General features: G+C 39.3%; 1 protein-coding gene and 1 long non-coding RNA gene across 2 annotated transcripts in view; one reads left to right on the top strand and one right to left on the bottom strand.

Moving 5' to 3' along the window:
- LOC137381400 (A disintegrin and metalloproteinase with thrombospondin motifs 15-like) overlaps nucleotides 1–27,052 on the bottom strand; it is a 43,689-nt gene that overhangs the window by 14,516 nt on the left and 2,121 nt on the right. The window contains exons 2-5 of the mRNA XM_068053942.1: nucleotides 21,863–22,251; nucleotides 7,455–7,587; nucleotides 6,372–6,539; nucleotides 941–1,224 (exon numbers count right to left, since the gene is read on the bottom strand). Of these exons, the coding sequence (XP_067910043.1) occupies nucleotides 941–1,224; nucleotides 6,372–6,539; nucleotides 7,455–7,587; nucleotides 21,863–22,251 (974 nt within the window). The remainder of the gene's footprint in view (nucleotides 1–940; nucleotides 1,225–6,371; nucleotides 6,540–7,454; nucleotides 7,588–21,862; nucleotides 22,252–27,052) is intronic.
- On the top strand, nucleotides 7,904–13,320 carry LOC137381401 (uncharacterized). Its single transcript, XR_010977170.1, has 3 exons — nucleotides 7,904–7,957; nucleotides 11,962–12,088; nucleotides 13,011–13,320. It is a non-coding gene; the product is annotated as an uncharacterized lncRNA (long non-coding RNA).

Below are 27,052 nucleotides of genomic sequence, written 5' to 3'. Positions count from 1 at the left end.
AGACACTCCAGTGCAGTAGTGAGGGAGTGCTGCAGATGAGGTCCTGTCTGCCCTCTAAGCTGGATGTAGAAGATCCCACAGTACTACTTTGAAGCTGAGCAAGGGAATTATCCCCAGTGTCTTGGCCAATATTTATCCCTCAATCAACATCACAAAATGCAGATTATCTGGTCATTATCACATTGCTGTTTGTTGGACCTTGCTGTGAGCAAATTGGCTGCCGTGTTTCCTACATTACAACATGACTATACTTCAAAAGTACTTCATTGGCTCTAAAGTGCTTTGGGATGTCCTGATGAACGTCACTATATAAATACAAGTCTTTTTTTTAAACGATGATCCGACATATTCAAATGTCCCACATCCCAGATTTTCAAGTGCAATTGGACACAGAGAAAGTAACTAATTCATACAGTATATTTAATGATAGAACAAGTTGCATCTGTAATTGTAACAAAGACAGCAATCTGTTAAAACTGAAATTGAAAACATAAATGACCTGGGTGAAATGATGCAAGGTTATTGATTATGTTTCCCAGCTAACAATTAAGGAACTCAATCTCGAAAGATTTATACACGTTACTATCTGTTCTTTATGACTGGAGTGAAACATTGTATTTAAATGAAGCCAGTATCTGTTTATGGGCCTAGCACCAAGATTAAGCGCAAATCATAAAATATCCAAGTTATGTCTGATGTAGCATAATTTTTATTTTTTGAAATTAGACACTCAGAAAATGTACTCCAGATAGTATGCCTGGTCTAAACTAACTACAAAAACAAAAACAGTCAGAAAGAAGGACTATAGTCTTGTGCTCAATTTATACTTCACATATCACTGTATGTCTGAATACAAATATCTAGTGTGAAGTGAAAAAAGAAATTGAGTGTCGCACAGGCACAAAGGTCTTTTAAAATGGATATTATTCAGAGATGTTACCTTGTACTTTGTCACATCATGGGTTGCCACACAGACACCTTTCATGCAAAACTTTCCATCTCCACAGTTCGTTCCATCTGCCCATGGGAAATGCCTTGTCTGGCACACTAGCTGCCCACGAGCTTTCCCAGTGCACCAGAGTTTCAGGCAAGGTTGCATGTATGGGCATGGTTTGGAGTTAACTCCAAAAGCCAGTTCACACTGTCTGTTCAAGTTATAGCTTTCTCCTGGTAAGCTATCTGGTAATGTAATAGGCTTCATTGGCTCATCCAGTAGGCAGTCACCTGTGGATAAAAGAGATTAGCCACTGACATTCCATAGCCACATATTGTTACAATTAAAACTGAAGTTGTTTTTCTCCTCAGGAAACTTAATTCTACACAAAAATGCTAGCAATTCACTCATCAATGTGTTGGTTGTATGTGACTGACAAGGCCGGACCTGGTTGTGTATGAATCATAGGGCGTCAACACCCCGAGGTTCGGCCCATATGGGGGTCCAAAGCAAGCCCACATCGACAATGTGCCTGCTGACGCAACCTTCTAGAAAGCGGCCTCCTAATTGTCCACCTCCGCGCTTGCTGTCCTATTAAAGATGGCGGACAAGCTTCCAAGGCTGCAGGATTAGAGGGCCCACAAAGATGTCAAGCCAGCAGACCAAACGGAAGAGGTGGGGGCTGTCCATGCAGGCAGGCGAGTTGAGGCGCCCTCTGTTGCCTGCATAGAATTCATGAAATAAAGAGGTGATAGGGATATTGAAGTAGAAGGGAAACCCCTCCCGATGGGTCGTGACAGACAGGGCTGTGGCCTTTCATCCCTACAGCCTTATCATTGGGGCCTCTAGCTCCCATGACCCCCTGGCCTACCACTGGGAGGCCACCTCAATTCAGCTGGCGGCCTCTGCACACAGCAGGGTGCCACTTGGATGGTGGATAAATACCGGTGCCATTGCAAAATGGTCCCTAAGTGGGGCCTTAATTGGATGCCCACCTCTGTAAGGCAGGCAGCCGACCCTGTTCCTAGCCCACCCCAGGAAAGTCCGCCATAGGCGGGAAATCGTCGGGGAGTCGTCCCAATGCAGTTCCCCCTATTTTTCTGCACCCGCCCCCCCCAAGCCCACCTCCACAGTGGTGGGAAAATTCAGCCCATGTTCTTGATGAGGAAGTGGCATATTTTTCATAACGGAAAACCAAATCTATTTTGTAACTCATTCTGCTAAGGATGGAGGAACCAGTATTCATATAACAAATATATGGAACTACCACATCAACCACATGAGTTAAATGGTATGCATCCCCTGTGTAAATAACATCCAGTACTGGTTCAAATATACACATGTACTAATATCAACATTATCATCGTGTTTCTATGTATAGGATGCCATCAAAAATTATCTTAAGGAGGTAACAAACATTTCAATGTTTTGCAAATATTGAATGGTTGCATAAGTTATCTTTTGAACAGGTTACCATCAAAGCAGTGAACATATAAGAATCTGTTACAATCTTTATGGTTTTCACCCTCACCCCCACTAAGAGTTTCCAGATTCAGATTTTTCTAGTAATCTTGCCACTATCTTGAGTCTTGTCCAAATCATGCAATTATTTGTGAACAAAAATTAACAACAATGCCATTCTTTAATCTTTGTGGTGACATGCATCTTTCTCAAGTCAATACTTGAAATATAATGCAATGGTTTGATCCCTTTGAAATTCTCAGTGTTATTTCTCAAGTTTAAATAACATTCCAATTTAACTCCAATTCAGTAATCTGAATAATTCATATACACAAGGACAGTAGAATCATACAACACAGAAGGCAACCAATCAGACCATCGTGTCTATGCCCATTCTTTGAAGGAACTGTTCTATTTGTTCCACTCCCCTGCTCTTCCCCATAGCCCTGCAATTGTTTTCTTTTCATGTATTTATACAATTCCCTTCTGCAAGTTACTATTGAATCTGCTTCCACCTCCACCCATTCAGACATCACATTTCAGATCACAATAACTCGGCATGTTAAAAAAAAAACTCATCTGCCCTCTAGTTCTTTTGGCTATTATCTTTAATCTGTGGACTCTAGTTACTAATCCACCTGCCAATGGAAAAAGTTTCTCCTTATTTACTCTATCAGAACCCCTCATAATTTTTAGCACCTCTATTAAATCTTTCTTTAACCTTCTCTGCCCCAAGGAGAACAATTCCATTTTTTCTAGTTTCTCCACATAACTAAAGTTCCTCATCTCTGGTTTAATTCTGGTAAATCTCCTCTGCACTCTCTCCAAAGCCTTGATATCTTCCGAAAGTGTATTGGGCACAATACTCCAGCTGAGGCCAAACTGATGATTTATAAGAGTATTTAACATACAAACAGAAATAACATTACATAACTGACAAGTCTAAGATAAGAAAACCCATTGTTAAGACAATATAGAGAAAACCTACAACTGTCATTGATCTGACACAAAAGAACGCCGTGAAATTGTGTTCCATGCTTTCTCTTCTTAGCAATGGCGAACCCTCTTCAAAATTGTCCCTTTTAGAGTCAATATAATTGCTCCTTTACCTTTAATTAAAGCAAATCTTATCTAGGTTTGATTTCAGTAAAAGTTTTGCTTACTTGGACTGTTTTTTTAAATTCTGTTTTCCGATCCAAAGAGCACAGCTGTTCATGCACTAATCCAGACAAATGAGCAATTGCAGATATGGGATCTCAAATCAATTAAACTTTGAAACTATCTGGCTCAATTAGCCAAGCAACCTGAACAGAGCCTCTGAACTCTGCCTAGTTCATTCAGCCCTAAAACTATTAGCTCAGCAAATATTCCATGAGCAGTAGCAGGATTAACAATGTTGTGCTGTGTGATCATCAGACACACAACAATAACTAAAAGCAAAATACTGCGGATGCTGGAAATCTGAAACAAAAACAAGAAATGCTGGAGTCACTCAGCAGGTCTGGCAGCATCTGTGGAAAGAGAAGCAGAGTTAACGTTTCGGGTCAGTGACCCTTCTTCTGCTTCTCTTTCCACACAACAATAACTGCTGCTTCCCCACCCTGCAGGTCATCAATTGTTGTCCAGCATCGGTGTATTTTCAGCTTTTATCACACTGGTGATTGGCCAGCTAGTACTTGTCACCGATCATTCCATCAGTCTCTGGCACAGTTAACTTTGTCCTGATAAGCATGTGATGGTTAGCAATCCTGTTCACCACTCAGTAGCCTTTGTTTCCCTTATTCCCAACTCTTTCTTCATCTCTGCCGCCATAAATCCCTTACACCTTACCTCTTTGACTAGAGTTAAAAGCAATTAAAAGCAATATTACACTTCCACTCTGACTTATCACTCAGGTATCAAGGTGCTGCAAAATTATTTCTATACATGGTCATACTTAGTTTCCATATCAAAATATACATTCCAATCTAATCACTTAAATTCATGTTATGTTCAAAATAATGGGACAAATACATAAATCACCAAATGTTAACGAGACGCTTAATCTAACTCTGAATTGAAATGTCTTTCATTCCTTCCCTTTAAATATGGTTGGATTCCTGCTTAAAATAACTAGTGGAAAAAGTAAATAAATATAACAACTGCCTGTTACTGAACTGAATACCTAATAAGTTTGTGTATATATAGTGCTACTTGCAAAATGGAAGGTAGTCAAAACAATACCCTTATTTATCCAGATAAATATGGTGCCCCAAAACAAATCCTTCATGATGCCATAATGTGTATTCAAATATTTCAACAAAATCTCAACATTCAGTCAAATCAAAGTTGAAATGAGTCTGAGTGACTCCTTAGAACACACAGATAAAATAATTATAACACTCAGACATTTTAAACAAGTAATGCTGTTGTTAATTCGCACATCAGCCAAAATTAAATTGGTTTAATAAAATTAGTCAGCTCCTTGACTAAACCAGCAGAAAGCTAAGCTATCTTGTGAAACTGAGCTTTAAGCATTTACTTTCTCTACATATTTAAAAGACAGTAGAGTAGAATTCATGGATTCAGCAATTCTATACCATTCTTAAAATTATACCCTGAACTTGCTAGTTACATTTATGTCTCTGTAAATTATTCTACAGAATTATTACATGACATATTGAAAATGCAAAAGTAATGCTAAATTGTGGACAGTTTTGTGCTACGAGCTCACAGTTTAATTAAGACGACCCAAATTCGTTTCAAGTAGGATCTTTTACAATTGAAAAAGGTAGAGAAATTATTTTTTATCCTTCCAGGCTAGATTCAAACTCAAAGCCCAGAAGTGAATGAACATTGTACCACTCGATTTCCTCCAACTCTATGTTCTATTCCAGAAAGCTTGTCGTTGAAGCATGATGCTGGAACCAATCTTACTCAGTCTTACATTTATTTTACAGACTAAACTGATTATAAACATGTAGCTCCTTATTCAAACGTCAATCAGTCTCAGTGAGTGTCTCCTTATATGTGCTCCCAAATAATACCCTTCATCTGCATGTAATTAAACATTTGATATATGATTAAAACCCGGTCATTAAATTACATATATTTGGCTGGAAATTCCTCTGCAGATTACACTTATAGAAGTGCATGAAATGGATATAATTCCATAAGAAATTTCCAGCCAAGGAACTTGCAACAAGACGTCATCTTAGAACATTTAGTTGAAAATAGGCAACATTACATTATTGCTTTTAATAATAAAATAATATTGCTAAAAATAAATATGGGACATTGTTTTTTCCCTCCCATAGAGTTCCGTTCTGAAATGGACTTTTCATTAACTGTTTTTTGTACAATACCTTTGAGTATCTAGAACCTCATTGATTAATACCAATATCAATATGTAAACAGTGACGCTAATCTCTGAGGTAGTAACCGATTTAAAATAAAGATCACAGTATTACCCAGATCATGAATTGAACAGTCAATAAAAGAATATATTCATATCATTGCTGCTGAGCAGAACTGGCCTACTATCAAGTGAGTAAATTTGAAAGGGATATATGATTGACTAAGCTTTTATAGTGTTTTTCTGCTTGCAAAGTTCAATTATGAACCATGAACATTTTACATTGCATTCTTCTCTGGCCTTTTTTTTAAATGACAGCTGCTAACCCATGATAAGTACAACAGCTGATCTCATACACCAAATCTCCACTCAATGAGAATGAATGGTATGTGATGTGATTATAATGCACTATTTGCTGATTTTTTTTTTCTTCCTCTCTCCAATGAATCTATTGTTTTAGTTGTAAAGGACAGTGGAGCAGCTTTGTGAGGGTAACGGCTCAGCCCACCAGGAACAACATAGCAAATTAACTGCATTGTTCCCCGTGAAAAACTGTTGACAACAGAAAGTGGATTATTCATATAAGTAAACACATTTAAAATTCATATAGGCTTTGTCTTGCATTAATAGTTTCCCACTTACCATGTCCACTATCCAAGAAGTCTGTGATGATTGCTGCACTGCACACTGACCATGGTTTAGAACGGTCAATGTGTATAAGAGTTGGAGACATCATGTGATTGTCCTTCAGCTTCCCGAACACATTTTCACATGCCTTGACGTTGTCATGTGGCATATTAAACACATGGCCTAAAACCCAATGGCAAAAGCGTTTCAAATAAAAATGTAGTCATATAGATCCTGTCAGTTACTAGGGATCCTTTAGGATAAGCCAATGCAAATAATCAGTTTTCTATCAAAAGACACTGCAAAAAATATTGTAAGACAGTGTACGTCAAAAAACGCATCACCTAATGTAACTAACTCAACATCGGACTCAACATCACTGGAATATGTAGCGTCCATATATTTCTCAACTATGTTTCTCAAATATTAATAATATTCAATGATCAACTTTTACTGGCAAAAGAATAGAGAATAACTAAACTCATCAAAATATCTGTCTGAAAAGTTTGTGCAGAAGCCAGCTTCTTCTGAAGGAAGGCTATTCAGCATGGTCACTCTACATGGTCATTGTGATATCAGTTGTAACAGCCTCCACTCATTCAGCACAGCTGCAATAAAGATGCATCTGGCATCTATCTGGGAACTTGAGGGAATAATGCCAACTGGCATCTACAGTAACTGAGTGCATTCACCAGACCTGGAAAGTTCAGAGCCTAATCAGCAAAATCTCAATGACAATTTGTTGTAATATCCAAGGGCAAATAGCTAGCAAACAGCACAGTCTGTGGATTATCAATTCTCCTTTGTTCAGTTTCTTGATCAGAACAAATATAGACATGCACCAGTTACTGGGCACATTTTCCTTCCTAGATTTATTTTGCTGGATAAAAATAATTCGATGAAAGTAATGTTTTGCTTGCATTCAAAACAGTGCATCAGAATGTTTTCACTAAATTTACAAAATATACTTAGTTATATTTTACCTGGGTGGAAAATCCTACAATACACTTTAAGATTTAAAAAAAAATAGGGAGAAAAAAGTACAGGAAAGAATGCTGCATATTGCATAAATCTAATGGCATGCAATATAATCTATACCTAGTTCATGAGCAGTGGTAAAGGCTGATGGGAGCCCATCGTCTTCAATGACAGAGCAGCTTCGCTTCGGGTCACACATCGTCCCCACGTCCGCCATCCCCAGCGTGTCACAGGTCTGAGCACCACATAAGTCCTAGAAATAAATAAAACATATGCCCTTCATAAAGCAACTGGCATGCTGATGGCAGAAGTGTTAACTGGAAATGGAATGTCTAGCCATTAAAAAAATAAACTATCACACCATCCGTGTTTAAGGTTCCACAGAACTGCATTGTGTGCAAATTCTGTAAGGCAATTGGTAATAATTTCTAACAATAGTCAGTTTAAACAGAAAATGGTGAGGGCTCATTATAGCTGTGACTCAAGATACAGCCTGTCCAAGTTCCAAACTCACATCTGGCAAGCTGGTTAAATCATTCAGCACGGAGTTTATCATTGCCAGTAGATTACACGTGTCTGTATTTTATTGTAAATGTCACGATTGGGAGGCCAGCCGGCATATGGTAAGTTTTTTTTTCTCAAAACTTTATTTCTACGTAATTTTCTTTAAAATGCTGGCAAAGTACATTTGCCAGCTAAATACAGCAGAGTAAGTCCCTGGTTGGAAGCAGCCTTGCAATAGCTTGAAGTCTGGTTGTCAGGCAGTCACAGTATGCCTGTGTGTCACTGTACAGATTTATAGCTCTTATATGCAGTGAGTGCAAAGATGAGATTGAGTGCATGCTGAAGAATTGAAAGTGTTTGTTATAGTTTTTAGTTATGTAATAGGCTCCTCTTACTTTACCACACCAAAGAGAAAGTTGCATTCGTATTACTTTTCTTGAAAGATGTCTAAGCATAAAGACAATTTTTTCCCTATCCGATTTCATACTGGAAGAAAATTATTCTTCCCACATTCCAGGGTAAGTGACAAGGGATTCTAGCTTTAAAGTATGGAGAAAGCTTGAGCCACTGTCATTTCCCCTGTCAATTTCTGGAAGAATGCAGAGTATATTTAACCCTCAATAAACCTTACTCAGCCTTTTCTCCACTTTTCTACTGTGAGAGATGTGTTCCCCACTATATTATCTCTGTTTCAGTCTAGTCACACTAAAAATGTATTTTACCGCAATGTGGTAGAACTATTTTTCTGTGCAGCCACCAAGTTCTCCCCACTACTCCACCAGCTACATTGCTCAGGAAGGTCACTATTATGGAGGAAATTACAGCTAGGAAAACATGCCAACCATTACACCACAAGTAGACTTCTTTTCTCGATCAACACCACCAATTATTCAAATATTCCAGATTGACATCAGAATGATTATGTTTTGACACTGGTATATCTTGAAAATTATGTTCAGTGGATCCAGTTTACATAAAATATCACTGTAACCTAGATACCATAAACTTATGTACTCCTGTAGACTGTTCTGACTAATGTATAACTGTAGTCCCAACACACTGAAGATGGTAGAAAAGGCCAAAAATGCAGCAAGATTTGCCAGTTTAACAGTTTCCATCCCTGGTGAATCTTTGTTTTTACCAACTACAGCACTGTAATTGGTTCCTTTCAATATTTTGATTTAAAACAGCTGTAAATTAAGAGAGTAAAAATTCACTTTCACCACTGGATCATCAACTGGGATTAAGGCAATGCAGAAGATGGATTACTGACACACGGATCTGACAGCTTATACATGGCTGATTAGTTATGTCTGTTTTAAAGCATCAATGATACTGTGATCCATTCATCCCAGGGCTGTGCAGAAAGAGATCAGAGCTGAAGAGTTAATCAGTGAGTGGTATTAGGCTGGGCCCAATATGGCTGCAAAGGCTGTTTGTTTAGACAGGCCCCAGTTTCTTCTTTCTCTGCACAAGCTCAGATTTGCCACTGCTGAGTCTCACTTCCACAAAAGTCATATTTCCTATTTCTGAAAAAAAGTAGTTTAATTTGTAAGTAAGATGGCAAATCTATTGTTTCGCAGGTTGTGTTTCTTGACACAAGATATCATTAGGCAACAATGCCCCTTTAGTGTCCCAGGTAAAGATAAAACCTGTTCTGATGACAGGTCCTAATGTCTATTCTCTTTTAGGTGCTGACTGACCTGTTGCCGATTTCCAGCATTTTTCCATTTTTTATTTAAGATTTCCAGCAAAGTTTTTCTTTAGATCCGCGTGGCAAAATTGAAGATGCACTTTCACTTAATTTATGACTGCTCTGATTTATCTCCGAGTGCACTCAGTTGCCTTCCTTTGTAGCACTGTAGGTAACATCAGGGATGGCACTGCCTGAGCTGTTCAAAACTTCTATGCAAAATCACTGGTGACAGGGTCTTTGTATCCTGCAAGCAGTTGTGTAAAGTGGTCTTAAAATTCTAATGGTTTTCTCTATCAGAGATAGCAGAACTAATTAAGCCTCAAACAACTTAAAATAAAACAAAAATAGCTGCTGCAATTGGATATCTGGAAATATATCATGCACCAGTGAAGGGATCAGAGCTATGGCAAAATGCAACGTTTTGATTTCAGTGTGTTAAGGATATAATTGATTAGATGAAAACTGATGATGTGACAGAGAGGCAGATGTGGAAAAAGCAGATCCTAGTGTACCAGTACTCAAGCTGGTGGGAAACAGACCTGAAAATGACCTTTAACATCAGAGAGCTCTGCAGGTGATTAATTAGACATATCCAATACTGAAGCCATTTGTCACAGAACATAACATCCCCACAGAGACTAGTAAGAGTTAAAAGGGAATGAGCTGAAAGATAAGATCCAAAGATGGTGCCATTACTCTCCCTGCATTGTAGCTTTATGAGAATTTAAGATTATGTTGTTCTGCCCACATAAAGCAAATTTAAAAGCTCTCGAGTCTGACCTGTTTCATGATCCCATGATATATATGTTCTCAAAGAATGTTGGGCAGAAATGTAGCTCAGGAGCAGCAGAATATGAATAGCAACCCAAGCCCAGAAAATGGGTTTTTACTAGTAGCACTGGAATCAGTGATGCATGTTAACGATTAAACTGGTGCACATTTTTGAATTTATGTTATGATTCTTCTGACCCAACAGAGATACTGTTTGTGACACAAGATAAAGACCTCAAGTGCCTGAGATCCAAACAGATCCTCTATTGTTAAAAAAAAATCTCCAGCCTCTATTATACCAGGTTCTGCTTCTTATGTTATTGCTCAGATAAAATACAGTTCGATAGTGAGAAAAGTAATAAATGAGAAATGAAGGGGTTGTGGGGGCACTCAGGACAACTTATGGGTTTGTAGGAGCATCAATTTATAAATGTTTTAAAACATTGTTTAGAGAATGGGAGGTAAAGGGACAATGACTTCTACAGGGAGAGAACTCTCATGGACAAATACTATCTGTGGCACCTTGTCTGCTGCTGTTACCCACCTCTACCCTACCCTATATATAACATGTCCAAAATACAAACTTCGATAAGGCTGATTCCAGTGTTATTGTGTACAATCCAAGGAAGAGAGGCAGGTGAATGGGGTTGGATTTACTATTTGTAGTGAAATTATGAAATCACCTGTTAAGCACACAATTAGAATATTGGTACTAACAGAGGAAGTCTTCCCCTTGGATCAGAATAACAGTTTTAATCTAAAGGTTTGCATTTCTATTTTTTTCACTTTTCCACTATTTTTAACTTGTGCAAATGCCATATTTTGGAGGAAATGATCGCATTGCCTTTGGTTCATGATACGAAATTCAGTTCAATCACCACTTATTGAAGCCCATTAAACTCAGCCAGAAATGAACTACTAAGGTTAAAAAAGCATCTTTAAATCAGTGGTACTCTACCAAAGAGAATTTGGTTCCATTCCAAAGTATTTTTTCACTGGCATGGGTTCAAATTCCTTATAATAGAGGATTTGCTATTGCTCGAGAAACTGAACCCTGAACTGATCGAGCCAATCAAATTCAGACCAGCTCAGATTTCCTCCTCGGATACGGGACCTGTAACATATTAACCTGGCAGGAAATTTGATACTTCCTATGTATAGATCCATCGCCCAGACTCAGACCTTGTCCCCGATTATCAGTAACTTAAACTGCTAAGTTTAGTATTGCGAATTTTAACCAAGGTCATTAAAATTTAAACCAACAAATCAAATTGTCAAACCAAATCACTACAGGTTACTGCAAAACAAAAATTCCATTTAAAAACTCTTAAATAAATTGATTTTTACATTTTGATATCAATTGTCAGTTCCACACAAATATTTGAAGGGTGCATGCATTTTTTCTTCAAGTTTTACCCTTAACCTTTTTGAAGGTGCTGACTCATGCTGGGTTATTATTCAACATGTAATGGGAACCCTCTGGTACCAGGCACAAGTGGCTATTCTTGACTAGTGAATCCAGATGGTGAATATCCACAGATCATGGGGGCAACATAACTGAGCTCAGCCCTGTCTCTGATGCCCACTTACACACATTTTCCAACACAGCTAACAAGTTCAGAAATAAAAGTCAGAACTGTTTTTTCTTCTCCCTAGGTAAAAAATGCTGAGGACACCAACTGCTCCATCTAACTCAACACATACCCAGAAATGAACTTGGGTTTGCCTTGGTCTGTATGGTTCAGCACCACACTAGTGATACATTCACCCGTCATATTAATAGGTGAGTTTCACATAGCCATTATGGATCAGTTTGGCTAGGGGTGCTCCTAGTTCTAGAGCACAAAGTCTTCACCCACTAAAGCTGAGATGTATTCAGGGCCTTTGCTGCATCCAGAGCATCTAGACATTTCTTGAAATCATGTTGACTGAAGACTGACATATGTGGTTCCACATATTTCAGGAGGTCTGTCTCTCGTTTATCATTGGCCAGTTAGACTGTTTTGTGGATCTGTGCTGGCCACCACAACTTCATTTCAAATCTTATCTAGGTGTTTGTTCATATAACAGTCTCCATACTCCAAAAGTAATTCATTGTGTGAAGCACTTTGCAAGGTTTAGACACTCTGACCTGAAGACGTGCTATATAAATATAACTATTTCTTTCTTAATCATTCCAGCATCTGTAAGGAATAGAGACAAATGAGACAGAGATAGACAGAAAGAGAGAGAGACAGACAGGCAGACAGAGACAGAAATAAACACAGGCACAAAGACATTTCTTTCTTACTGGCAAAGCTATACTGAATACTTTAGAATCACAATTTTATTCCCATATATGGTGTTAGAACCTTATCTGGTACTGCTGTCGACACAATGGAGACACAGAGCACCCAGGGGATAAATTGTAATTGTTCAGTGAGGCGCTGCATAATATCCGTGCTTCTTGTGAAGGCTGGGGTTTGAACCTAGGGCTACATCCTAAAACCCATCTGCTATTGCCTTCTCATTCCAATCACTAACCATGATTAGTTGGGTCCAAGCCATTTTTTTCAGAACACTGTGTTCTGGTTTGATATCTCTTCTGGTGGATAGCTGACAAGATTCCAAACTAATTTTCTGTAAATCTTGGCTATAGAAGTCAGTGACTGTTCTTTAAGATATTGTTATGTATCTAAATCAGAGTTTTTCTTGCACTATCCTAGGTAATTTTGATATTACATTGGAAACCAAACTGCCAGAAAACAAAAGAATCTCTAGCCCATTGTATGGAATCCCGAGGATGTCATTTGCCTCCCAGCATCTCATTTTTGCCAAGTTTTACAATCTAGCTGATATTTTTGATAGGAATAACAATGATCATACAATTCTCAAATTACTTGGGAGATTTCTGGAGAGAAAAAGAGCCGTAAATGATATCATAGGGTATATTTTCCTCCAGTTGTAAGAATTATATTCATAAACTATTAAAAATTAATTACAGTTTCTCAAAAATTGAATTAACTTTATACAGAAATAAATACACCTCTGATGATTATACTTAGACAAAAAGTAACAATTCATTACAGAAGTCATGAGCATTTACAGCCACTCAACTCATGTTACCCCCTGTGTCAAGTATTTTGGCCTGTTCTACTGGATAAAATCTTTCGATATGTTTTTATGACAAAGTTCCGTCTGAAAAACAAAACAATACACAGAAACCTGTAAAAATTGAGAATTTGGTATGATTAAAAAAACAATTGAAATGTATAAAATTCTTAGAAGGCTCAATTGGGTAGATGCTGAGAGGCTGTTTCCCCTGGCTAGAGAGTCTGGAACTAGGGGTCATGGTCTTAAGGATAAGGGGACTTGGTTAAAGTTTATCTATTATCTTATTGAATGGCAGAGCAGGCTCGAGGAGCTGTATGGCCTACTCCCGCTCCTATTTCATATATTTTTTATGTTAATCAACAAATAGGTGATTTCAAAGTGTTCATGTAACTAGAGCTTTTATGTTAAAGCCAGGCAGTTTTTACTTAAATAGCAGCCAAAATTTTCCCACCGAATGACTGGACCATGCAATTAACATGAAAATAAAAGATTTTGATTGGTCTACAGAATTTAACACCAATATGCTAAAATATGATTGAGGATCAGAATGCTAAGCTACAAATTTATAAAAGACTGGTACGTGTTCTGGCAAAATGGAAGACCACGGAGAATGAATGCTCAACTTAAAAATTTGCATTTAAGAGGATTGTAGACAGCCTGGTGTAACTTTGTGTTATTAAACTGACCAAATAGTGGGTTTTTTCCCAGCATTATTGGTGGTCAGAGTGAGCTGAGGGCACAATGAGAAAGGTATAGGTCAACACTCTTCATTTTCACTGCTTGTAACACTATCAAGTATCAAAACAGTAGGTACAGTATAACAGCACCAAGTGTCAACAGCAACAGTGAGTGGAATAAAGAGCAAATAAAAAATGTATAGTAGTTGTGTTAATTACACAGGAACAACTTTACCTCTTTACATAATTTGCACACAAAAAGGATGCAACATCAACTGGCAATACATCCTTTGGCATCTCTGATATATTCTAATAGCAACCCATGGAATTGATGTTAAAAACCTAACAGAAAGAGAGTCTCCAATGCTGTAACAACAACTTGTATTTATGTAGCACCTTTAACATCCCAAGGCTTCACAGGAGCAAATATCAGACAAACTTTTTGACACTGAGCCACATATGGAGATGTTACGGCAGATGACCAAAAGCATGGTGAACTAAGGAGGTCAAAGGACCCTCTTAAAGGAGGAAAGAGAGGGAGAGAGGCGGAGAGGTTTAAATTTCAGAGTTTAGGGTCCTGGCAGCTGAAGGCACGGCTGCCAACGGTGCAGCGATTAAATCAAGGATGCTAAAGAAGCCAGAACTGGAGGAGAGCAGAGATCTCAGAGGGTTATAGGGCTGGAAGAGATTAGAGAGATAGGAGGGCAAGGTCATGGAGAGATTTGGAAACAAGGATAAAAATCTTAAAATTGAAGTGTCATTAACCAGGAACCAATCCAGGTCAGCAAGCACAAGGGTGATGGGTAAATGGACTTGGTGTGAGATAGGACACACGCAGCAGAGTCTGATAATCATATGACTATTATGATGAGAAATCTTCCAGAAAATGTATTAATAAATGCATTAATAAACTTTGATCCATTCACAGGTTTACTAAACACTGGACTAAAAGTGAAGTAGATTCAAATTAAAAGTATTGCATGTTTGGTAATTTGAGCAAGTGGATTCAATACCCTAAGAATCACAAACTTTTAAGGGGACAGAGTTCTGAAGAATAGGCCAATATTTCTCCACAACCCACGCCACCAAAATAAATAAGTTGATTGATTTTCCCATTGCTGACTGTGGGAAATGCCTGGCACAGAATGGCTACTGCATTTACCTACATAACAGTCACTTCACTTCAAAAATGCGACAGGCTAACCCTAACCCTAATGTCATGTTGTTATAAGATACAATTATAAACAAATTCACCCATATCAAAGCTAGAATCAGATTAGTTTGGAGCTAAATATGTGTTAGATTTGTATTTTGAGGTGACACAGTGGGGGGAAATTTATCCTGGCAGCAGGGGTCTCAATGTCCAAGAAACTGGCACCGAGATCCCTGCGTCGCCTCTTCTACGGAAGGTCCGCTGAATTTATTGCCTGTAAAGCACTTAACTGGACAGGGCCGGGCCTTCCATGGGATCAAGGGCCCCAGCACCGGAAATCCCGCCCTTACATAGCTGCTGGACAATCAGAGGCCGGCAGCTGCAGCGCCACCACAGTTTAAAATGGCTCTGTTGCTTTTTTTTTTAAACCTGTTGTTCTTGTGATCTGTTGAAATGGCAAAGCCTAGTTTGCAACTACCACAAATGGGGAAAAACACTTAACAGGATTACCAAGACCCATTATATACTAATATTTTAGAATACTGTTAATTATTGGATTGATGTGACAATTGGCTTAATGATTTGGGAAATTACTATCCTATATTTGGACTACAATTGATACTTGAGTGAAGGAATAATCTCAGTTTCAAGGCTGCGTTTTCTTCTATGTACAATCATTCCAAATTCGACATAGCAAATAATATTGTCTTTCTAACCCTGTAAATTGACTATCTGTCCGTAATTCCTAAAACCCTAGCTCCTTTAATAAGTTTCCACTGCTGCCCTTTTCATTCTGCACTCCAGATAAAAGCTTCCTCTGCACAGCATCTCCTAAGTGGGGTGGAGAACTCTAAAACCCATGCAATAAATTCAGATCAAGGATATCCAAATTCACTTTGAAGTGCCCACATTAGCAGAGTCAGAATAGCAGACGTGCCATCCCCTTATGGCTTCCGGAGGTCAGAAAGTGTGTAAACCTACTATGATCATTCAAACACTCTCCATGGGTCTGAATATCTTCCCATGAACAAAACATGCTGTTGATTGAATTTAACTGCTCAGGTCAATTATCTCTTTTCATTTCTTAAATTTGAAAGGGACTGCATCTGACAAATAAAGCATATCACATGGCAAAGCTGTTCAGGAGTCATAAATGCAAAATTACACCAATTGTGCATGCGCAAGTTGGCATGTGCTGCTGTGCAAAAGTCACGTTTTGCCACCTTATGGGGTGGATACTGTGGTTCCGATGCTGTGCCATGGGAAACACACAGCTCCTCAGGCACTGTGCATGCTTCTTTCATGCTCACAGAGCTGACTTTGCATAATAATGTGAAGCTAGCTAATTTGTACATTTTGTGGTGCTCCTAACATTTACCGGATAACCTCATGGGAGTGCTAGGGGATCAACAGGTGGAATGTAAGGTGCCAGCACCAATTAAAGGGCTGTTGACTTCCCTTGACTCACTGCCAGTTTTGTCCCAGCCACAAAGGAAGAGTGGCTCTATACTCTTCAGGCCAAAGAGCAAACCACCAAGTTGGCACATTTTGTTTTTTATTCTGGCCTCGCCTGAAGCAGCCAACAATTGCAATGCCAAGTGACCAGAGTGCTGCTCTGATGCTCCAACAGCATTGATAGCCCTCATTTGAAATGAAATACCTGGCCTTAAATGAACCTTGTGCACAACTAGTGTGCAGGCTTCCACTAATTACTACATCAGGAGCAGAACAGCCTCAGGTCTACATGCCTAATTATGTGGGATGCTAGCATCCAAAATGCAACAATGTTTCCAGTGCTTTACGTGGCATTGAGGGGCTCGATATTTTTGATCATGATCCTTCTTCGAAGTCAGTGTGAAATCTGCTAGACCGATGGGCAGGTTGATAGCTTGGCTACTCCGGTGACAGAGTGAAATGGTAGCACCAGCATTCAGCCACCGCATAGATATAGATTTGCCATCTTTGGTGCTTCACCTCCAGAGCCTCTAAAATGGAGCACTACAGTAATATAGACAGAGTATACGTTTGCAACCTCACATCCTGATGAAATTCGGAACAAAGTGCACCCTATGTCAGTTCGGCCATTGTGACAAAAGTGATATACACATCTTCTGCATCTTGCCCCCTGTCAAAACAAAAAGTGAGTTGCAAAGATTCCCCGGTAAAGAAGTGAACTTTTGTTAATTTATGCAATAGCTGCTAACTTAAACGTGTTTTCAAGTAAGTGTATGCTAGACAGCAGAACCAATTTTAAAAGTGATTGTCTATCAGAACACAATTTAACTTTACCAGGACCTATTTAAGTTACAACTGAAGGAAGGGTCATATGTATTGGAACTTCTGAAAACCAAACCATCTGATACTTGAGAACATCAAACTTTTAATGAACAAAAAATGTTAAAAAGTAGCCGCGACTGACACACATCACAATTTCCAAGTTTTTATATTATAGTAGAAGCACGCCTTTGTCCGATACTTTAACAGAAACATTACCTTTTAAATAAACCAGCTAACACATTTATTTAATGACAGAGGAATTTGGTGTTAATATATTAAGCATCTGAATGATAATATCGCACAAGGTAAATTCCAGGTTCCAGCCAGCGCGCAGACAGAAATTAAACACTTTGTGAATGGAGTTTCCATTGATCTGTGACATGCATTCCACAGCACCTGACTGGTTCAACACTGGAAAATTAGTCTTCAGAGTTTCACCATAATGAGTTAGTCTATTTGGATGTAACAGAAGTGCAATTTAGTTTGGTTACATATGAAGTGAATTGGGGGATTGCCATTTTCCATCTTAAGCTAAGTTCCACTGTGTCAGAATTCATTGTAAACTGATTCTAGCGTACCATTAAACTAAAGCAATGGGTTTGTGGTTATCTTTCAGTTAAAATGCTCTACTTTATCTTTCTCATTGTGTCCATCTGATAAGTTCTATAAACCAATGTGGAAAAGATAGCAAATGCAGATACAGCTGGGTTTTACCAGACCTCAGGGGGTGGGCTGGGAAGTGGGAGGGGCTCGTAAAATGGTGTGAATAGGTGGGGATTGGCATGCCCGTTGTCTTCCCGCCATCATGCTATCTTACCAGTGGCGGGAAAGGTGGCAGAGGTGGCAGACAGCCCTCCTGCCCAGAGGCCAATTGATTCACTTAAGTGACCAATTAAGGGCCTCTTCCCACCTCAGCTGGCATTTTGCCAATGGTGGGGTGGGCTGCTGTCATGTGGGGAAACTGCCAGGTAAATCCAGGTGGCCTCCCAGTGGGCTCTGGTGGGGGGGGGTACCTCCTTTTTGAGCACTTTTAGGCCCATGGAGAGGCCCTCGAGTGGCAATGGCCAAGCCCATGGCAATGGTGCTGCCTGTCCCCCCCCCACCCCGCACCCCTGCACCCAAGTTTTCGGAGCCTGCCTGACTGCACTTACCTGCTTGTGAGAGCGCCATCCATTGCTGTGCCCTCCTCCCCCAGGTGCGGTCCCGGCAGTGGCCACTGCTGGGTGAGAAGTGGGCAGGGCATCATGCCACCTGCCCAGAACCAACATGAGAAGGCCTGACCCACCTTGAGGTTCGGGCCTCATCTGAACATAGTTGGTGAGCAGCGAGCAACAAATGGGCACTCAGTTCACTCAGTCAGGATAGGGAAATGAATCTGTTACTATGTTGAGCCAGTCGGTAGACCAAGCCTTGGGAGTGGGGGGAGGTGCCAGTCCCCAAGGTAGTGCAGCACAGGCCAGCAGTAAAGGAAATTGGAGTGGTCACCAGCAGTCCTTTTAAGGAGCACTGATTAGACTGCTCGCCTCCTTGTTCAAATGAATGTAGCATGCGAGGCTCACATTCCACCCATCTGTACTTCAGTGGAGGTCTTTGATTTGAGCTGCCCACCAGAAATGGGCAGGCATGCTGTTTTCCCATTTAGTGACCCACCTGAAAATTGCATTAGTCGGGCATTGGGTGACCAAGAGGTGGCTGAGAAGCCCCCTCACTCCCAATTTTCTATTACACCAGCTCATTTTTCAACTTACGCCAGCTCATTTCTCAGGCATGAATTGGGCAGCCAGCAGTTTCAAGTCGCCCCAGTGATGCAGGAACTAGAATGTGCTTTTGGCCACACCAATCGCAGACTCTATGGGCAGAATGACCTCTTTCTGTGCTGTACTGTTCTATGATTCTATATTACACAAATACAATCGTTTTGAGAAGATGTCACAAATTCCATCCCAAAGTTCACTTAAATCTCCAACCCGTCTAATGCAAATTCAGCACAAAAAATTACTGCTCGGACTGTGCTGAGGTTTGATTTGGCTATGTATATTGACTATAACAACCTTGATGGTTCAAAATTAGGTGATTTTGGCTAAAATAGATGATTCCTTCTGTAAATAGCATAGTTTTCTCGGGAGTTTCTGTAGAATACAATGTAGTCATGAACAAAGTTAGTAAATATTGAAATGATTTAAGATATTGCACCACAAATTACATTATATGGCTAGTTAGAAGGCTTTATTCTAATATAACCAAGACTTTAGGCCTGAACATCAACTAAACAGATGAGAACATTTTTTAAGTTCGTATGGTCTTACAAAGTTTATAGTTGGAGCATTTGCTCTCTTAAGTTTTAGAGAGTAAACCTTGACTTTGAATGCATCAGAAGAAGGGACCTTATAATCACAGAGTGGGCTGTTTCAAACCTGGAAGCAAACTCAATAAGGCATAAAAACAAGAATTATGGAAAGGGAATTGACCAGGTGTACACTAACAAAACAGAGCAAGAGAAAGCAAATGGTGTCTGGTCTGAGTGGAGGAAAACGGGAATGCTGAAAACAGATTAACAAATTATGCATTACTAATTTTCCTGATATTTTGAGACAAAATATGCAATTTAAAAATAGTCAGGAAATGTAGAAATATAGATGTGAGGATACATCGGAAGCTGATGGTAAGCATAACTCATGCACACCTCACCCAAATCCCATATCTGTTGTGAAAGCTAAATGTATAAATAGAGATACTTTCAGAAAGCAAGTGCAGTACAGTGGTGATTGGAGTTTTGAAATACATGGTTCACTCTATTGCAGGTTATAAAGTTGGAATGTATCAGTTCATCTGTCCCTCTAAACCATAATAGGACTAGAAAAGCACATGCAAACACCTGTGGCCATAGTGCATACAAACAAAGCTTGCAGCTCTGTAAAACCAATAACAGAAGTCACAGCAAGAAGACAGATTTCTGCCAATAAAAGCAGTGATGGTGTTACAATTGTTCTCTGTGTCTTTGGGCTTGTTAGTGGAAAACTAAAACCAGGCAGGGTCCCACTCTCATTTGCTGTCCAATGATCCTGCTGTACATGTGCATGGGCATCAAAGAAGAACAGAATTGAGCTCAGGTTTTGATACTCCTCATAAATGGATACACTGCTGACATTCATTATGTAGGCCACTTAAGAATGACTAGTTCAGTGAGGTACCAGAGGACTGTCAGTTCACCTGGAATTGTACTCCTAGCAAGAGTCAGAAGTAGAGGGGGCAAAAATTTTACTTCAATTGGCTAGGCCATTTCACACAAACGCTTTCTACGGTGTTTAATCATTACCTGATTGGATTAGGTTAAATTAAAGACTGATTTAGCATTGCTATTTTAGTCTGACCTGAGTAAATGTCCAAACTGAACATGCCCCATTAATAACCAAGCCATCAGGAAACTGGTTTTGTGAACCTGAGGAGACATTAGTAGTTAATGGTTGACAGGATAAAACACACAAGCTGTCCAAATGAAGAAGAGCAGACACGAGTTTCAGGGTCAGTGCTCCAGTGGTCTAGAAATTGAGCTGTTCTGGCATGTTGAATTTTGATCTATTAAAACAAAAATGCCTGAGCCTGCATATGAATAGGACATGCCGATTAAAAAGCCAGTTTAGTCCTGCTTATTGCTAAGAATTTTGCACCTGGTACATATACTGAATAAAAATAAAAGGAAAGGTGTAAATTAGGCTATTGAAATAAATGGGAAGCTGAACCTCTTAAGCTGCAGAAGCAAAATGGCTTCATCCAAGCTCAGTCATTTCCCTTCAATGAATAACCCATTGACTCAAAATGTTATATAACAATGAATTACTGAACTATCAGTTGATGGATTTTTTTATTGCATAAAAATACAAGGTGAAAATGTGCATAAGAAGAGCTGCACTAAGATCCTCTCTGATAGAGTTTCTTTGGAAGCATTGTAAATGTGTGGTATAAAGTGGGAGGTTTGCACATTTTCTTCTGTTAAAGAACCACACTACATGATATATCAGAGATTAACAGGTTATGCAATACTGCCTAGGCCTATTGTATTTTTTAATATAGTATAGAGATCGAACTTATCGCATTTTAGTGAAAAGTCAAATTTCTGAGGAGCAGAATGGAGGCAATGGAGCAGAAGAGGTGTGTTATTTGAGCGGTCCGTGTGGAACTGATAGTACAGCCATGTCTTACGCAGTAGAATCATTCCATATTCTAGTGAGGAAAGGTCTGTGCAGACATGGAACATACACTGATAAAACACCACAAAACCAGAGACTGACATTTCAATGCTCTTAATGTGTACTGACATGTCATCAATCACAACAGAAAAGGGGACAAAGAAACATACCTGCTTTGTGAAAAGGACTGCAGTGTCATAATACTCAGGATTCTTATCGCTGGCCTTGTTAAACTTTTTCTGCCACGCACAGAAGTTTCTCAGAGTTAGCGCTGCATTGCTGGAGATTTTTGGGCCCTTGTCTTCATGATTGATGACCATAAACTTCACCACCACAATGCTGACAGGGTTCAATATGCTGGGATGTTTGTATAACCTGGCTGCCACTGCCATTAACATCAGCACGTAGTGTTTAAGATCGTCACCATGGAAAGTGGCCATGGACTCATCAGCCACTACTAAGGTTTCCACAAAACGGGGAATTGATGCAAAACGCTTGGATCTACTGATCTTTTTACCCACAAGTTCCCCTTTAGGTGAAGGATCCATGGTATGGGATGCTTAAAAAGAGAAAGTTAAAATGTTAGCCGGAATCTGGTGCTGATTATGCAAAATACAGAAGGACAATTTGATAATGCTTATATTCATTAACTAGACATTTGTTTTAAGAGTACAACTTGTCTCACAAAGAAAAATCTTCATGTCCATTGATGGAAATTGCACCTGAATGGAATGCTTACCTGATGATATGGATACCCAACTATGGGTACCATAGTATTGTAAAACTATTTTATATTGGATTTATTGGCATACCAGTGCCACCAGATCCCAAAATGCCCATCAGATGAAGCTGGCAGCAATGCCAAGACCAAGTTACCAGATTGTTAAGACAGGCAAATTTGTTAAAAATTGGGTTTCCGATGGCCAGGATTAGCAAATTTGGAAAACATACTTTGGGATAACTGCTGACAAGTGCGTCAGGAGCCAGCAACACTGGCTTCCCCTAAACTAAATAAATATACAGTTTGAACATACAAGGACATAATTGCACTGCTGTTCATAATACCAATTAAAGCTATAATCAAATGATCTGGGTTCAGTAACTGCTTATTTGGAGTCGGACTTGCCAAATCCCATTCATCAAAAATATCATTAGTTTTGAGTAGCTCTCCAGCAATTATTATACTGGATTTAAGAGGCAATGAGATGCATTTTTATAGAGGAGAGAATGGCGGATATGCTGAGAAGGTGGGTATTGGAGACGATCTCTTTAAATGGGTGAGACTTGTTGGGACTAATGACCCATAATATAATTACTAGCTACCATTCACATCCATGGAAGATGGAGTAAACAAAGATTGCTTTAATACAGCGTTAATGTAGCTGCTCTGTTGATCAATAGACTTTCACTCCAATTTAAAAAAGGTCAAATAGTGAAATACATTTTTAATCAGCAAGGATAGAAATTAGGTAAGTAACAACTATAACCTCACTGAATGAACTATTATACTGTGTATTAGGTTTGCTGGTTATGGTGATCAGAAAGCATGTAGAAAAATATTGATAAATGCTACATCATGTTCAGTCAGCCCTTATGTTGCTCTTTTGTCTCCAGTTTTTATGAGCTCTGTGTGGTTAGAAAACTTCACATGTCCTAAACTTATTCCATTTTAAAAGTTTCAAAGTGTAAAATTGGGGCTCTATTTTTCTTAGGATCATAAGTCTGGTAGCATTGGATATGTGTACGGAACATTATACAATGCATTGATAAGTGTACGGAACACTATACATTGCATTGATAAGTGTACGGAACACTATACATTGCATTGGATATGTGTACGGAACATTATACAATGCATTGATAAGTGTACGGAACATTATACAATGCATTGGATAAGTGTACGGAACATTATACAATGCATTGATAAGTGTACGGAACACTATACATTGCATTGGATAAGTGTACGGAACATTATACAATGCATTGGATAAGTGTACGGAACATTATACAATGCATTGATAAGTGTACGGAACACTATACATTGCATTGGATAAGTGTACGGAACATTATACAATGCATTGATAAGTGTACGGAACACTATACATTGCATTGGATAAGTGTACGGAACATTATACAATGCATTGATAAGCGTACGGAACACTATACATTGCATTGGATAAGTGTACGGAACACTATACAATGCATTGATAAGTGTACGGAACACTATACATTGCATTGGATAAGTGTACGGAACACTATACAATGCATTGATAAGTGTACGGAACACTATACATTGCATTGGATAAGTGTACGGAACACTATACATTGCATTGGATAAGTGTACGGAACACTATACAATGCATTGATAAGTGTACGGAACACTATACATTGCATTGGATAAGTGTACGGAACACTATACATTGCATTGGATAAGTGTACGGAACACTATACATTGCATTGGATAAGTGTACGGAACACTATACAATGCATTGATAAGTGTACGGAACACTATACATTGCATTGGATAAGTGTACGGAACACTATACAATGCATTGGATAAGTGTACGGAACATTATACATTGCATTGGATAAGTGTACGGAACACTATACAATGCATTGGATAAGTGTACGGAACACTATACATTGCATTGGATAAGCGTACGGAACATTATACAATGCATTGATAAGTGTACGGAACATTTTACATTGCATTGGATAAGTGTACGGAACACTATACATTGCATTGGATAAGTGTACGGAACACTATACAATGCATTGATAAGTGTACGGAACACTATACATTGCATTGGATAAGTGTACGGAACATTATACAATGCATTGATAAGTGTGTGGAACACTATAAATTGCATTGGATAATGGTATGGAACACAATACATTGCATTGATAAGTACATGCAACACTATACCCACATGGGTAGAAACAATGAATTTGCCCTAACTGGTCTCCAACTGAATTGTTAGCCTTGCTGGAAGCATTGAGCTGTGACCTCACCACCCCGTCAACCCCCTGATAGCTCTGTCCTTTTATAAACTGCTTACAATAAATTGATGCTGTCAGCTAGGTTTGGTGCATAAGGTAGGATACCTCTGAAAAAGGAAATTAGGAAATGTTACAATAACGAATTATAGAAATGTATAGAAAGATGGAAGATTTATTTTAGCAAAATAAATGAATGGAGTCAAGTGATCTGCTCAGCTATGTGAGCATCAAATGTGTTATAGCACCCCCTTTCTTTAATAAGGACCAGCAGCACTTCACGTGAGTTCACTGTCAAGATCTATCCATCAAATTTAAAATCCTACTTGCCAGTGTTATAATTTATATTCCAGTGCCCTTTGTACTGAATTAAGAATGGTGTCCTGCACTCCAATGTAAATTATAATTTCACCCTTTTTTCTTAAAGGTACCAAGTCTTACTGAGATAAAATTCGACTGACCCTGAGAGCCCTCTGGTATCTTGCCCAAGTAGCCATTCTTCATGTGTGACATTAGACAGTAATCTGCTGGCATCAAAAGGCATTACACTGAATCCAATCTGTTCCTCACTTGACATCCATATACACCCATTTTCTGCTGGGGATACTGGAGAGTATTCAGGAGCAGGGATCCCAGCTGATTTTTATTACCTCCCTGGGCTACAGTACTGAAGCCAATTATTGCATCCCAACTGCTAGTCCAGGCAAGATCAGCTAACTCAACATAGTTCAGGAATCAAACCTGAGGCCTTGGAATCTTTATAGCTTAGCACCAACAACACACAGCATTTACCAACAAAGGTATCAGCGAAGCTGCTAATCAGGTGATACTGACTACTTCATAAATTTCCAAATCACAAGTGACTCATAAACAGAATAGAATTCCATGATTGAGTTGCACCATTTAACTCATTGATATTTAGTCATTAATCCTGTTCCAGTTAAATGCCAAGCTAAATTTCTCCAAAAAATAGGTGACAAAAATATTGTATCACTAATTGTTCTCAATAGAAATTAACTAATGATTAATAATTGATGCTCTAAATGATATACAGTATAGGGAGAGTTGGTTTTAATCCACAGCGAAAGCCATAAGGCACAGTCATTTTCACAAAGCTACCGAAGGATTTGAATTAAGTTAGATCCCTCATTCGGATTGCCCCACATTCCCTAGGATCATGGACTGTGCATCGAGTGTTTGGTTGCTAGAGAATAGGCTTAATTTTAAAATTATTGTCCAATTGACATGGATAGGGGAGGTGAGATTCAATGTGATTTTAAGTGGTCCTGAAGGCATTCATCAAAATGGTACTTACACAGCCAGCAGATACGTTGAATAGTTTTCTATAATAAAGATGCATCTTAGATTTAATTATCTTCCTACCACGTGAAAGAGTAGTCGAGATGGAGTTACAGTGGAAGGTTTGTGTGTGTGGAGGGGGGGGGGGGGGGGGGGGGTGGGGGGGGGTGTTGGGGGGGGGGGGGTGGAATGGGGAGTGAAGTGACAATTAAGCAAAATGTCATTTATGACCTGGACAACTGACACTGAGCCAAAAAAGGAATTATTAGAACAGGTGACTAAAAGCTTAGTCAAAGAGATAGGTTTTAAATAAGGTAAGAGCCGGTGAGATGGAGATGTTTAGCAAGGAAATTTCAGATTTTATGGCTTAGATGCCTAAAGGCACAACTGTTAAAGTTGGGACAAGGGGATAGGCAAGAGACCAGAGTTGGAGGAATGTAGAAATCTTGGAGGGTTGCAGAGCTGGAGGAGGTTACAGAGAAAGAGAGAGGTTAGGCCATTTAGGGATGTGAAAAAAGGGATGAGAGTTTTAAAATCGAGGCATTGGTGGACCAGAACCCATGCATGTCAGTGAGCACAGGGGTGAAGGCTGACTGGGACTTGGGGTGGGCTAGGACACAGGCAGCAGCGCTTGGATGAGCTGAACTGTATAGAAGGTGGGAGGCAGAAGGCTGGTCAGGAAAGCACTGGAAGAATCAAATATCGAGGTAACAAAAACATGGATGAGGGTTTCAACAGCAGATAAGCTAAGGCAAAAGCGGAGGTGGACAATGTTACAGAAGTGTAAGTAGGTGATCCTGGCAATGGAGAGGATCTGGGTGGAAGCTAGGCACAGGGTCAAATAGGCTACCAAGGTTGCCAACAGTCTGGTACAGCCTTCAGCCTGATAGTGGCCAGGGAGGGTGATAGAATCAATGGCAAGTGTGGAGTTTGCTTCAATCTTTCTATGTTTGATTGGAGAAAATTGTGGCTCTTCAAGGACTGGATATCAGACAAGCAGTCTGACAGGACAGAGACAATATGATAATTCTTTAGCATGTAGAAAATTTTCCCTCTATGGCAAT

The sequence above is a fragment of the Heterodontus francisci genome, chromosome 22 (assembly GCF_036365525.1).
Source record: "Heterodontus francisci isolate sHetFra1 chromosome 22, sHetFra1.hap1, whole genome shotgun sequence".
Taxonomy (NCBI): Eukaryota; Metazoa; Chordata; class Chondrichthyes; order Heterodontiformes; family Heterodontidae; genus Heterodontus; species Heterodontus francisci.
Note: the sequence above shows the minus strand (reverse complement) of the source record. Positions and strands in the feature narration are given on the sequence as shown.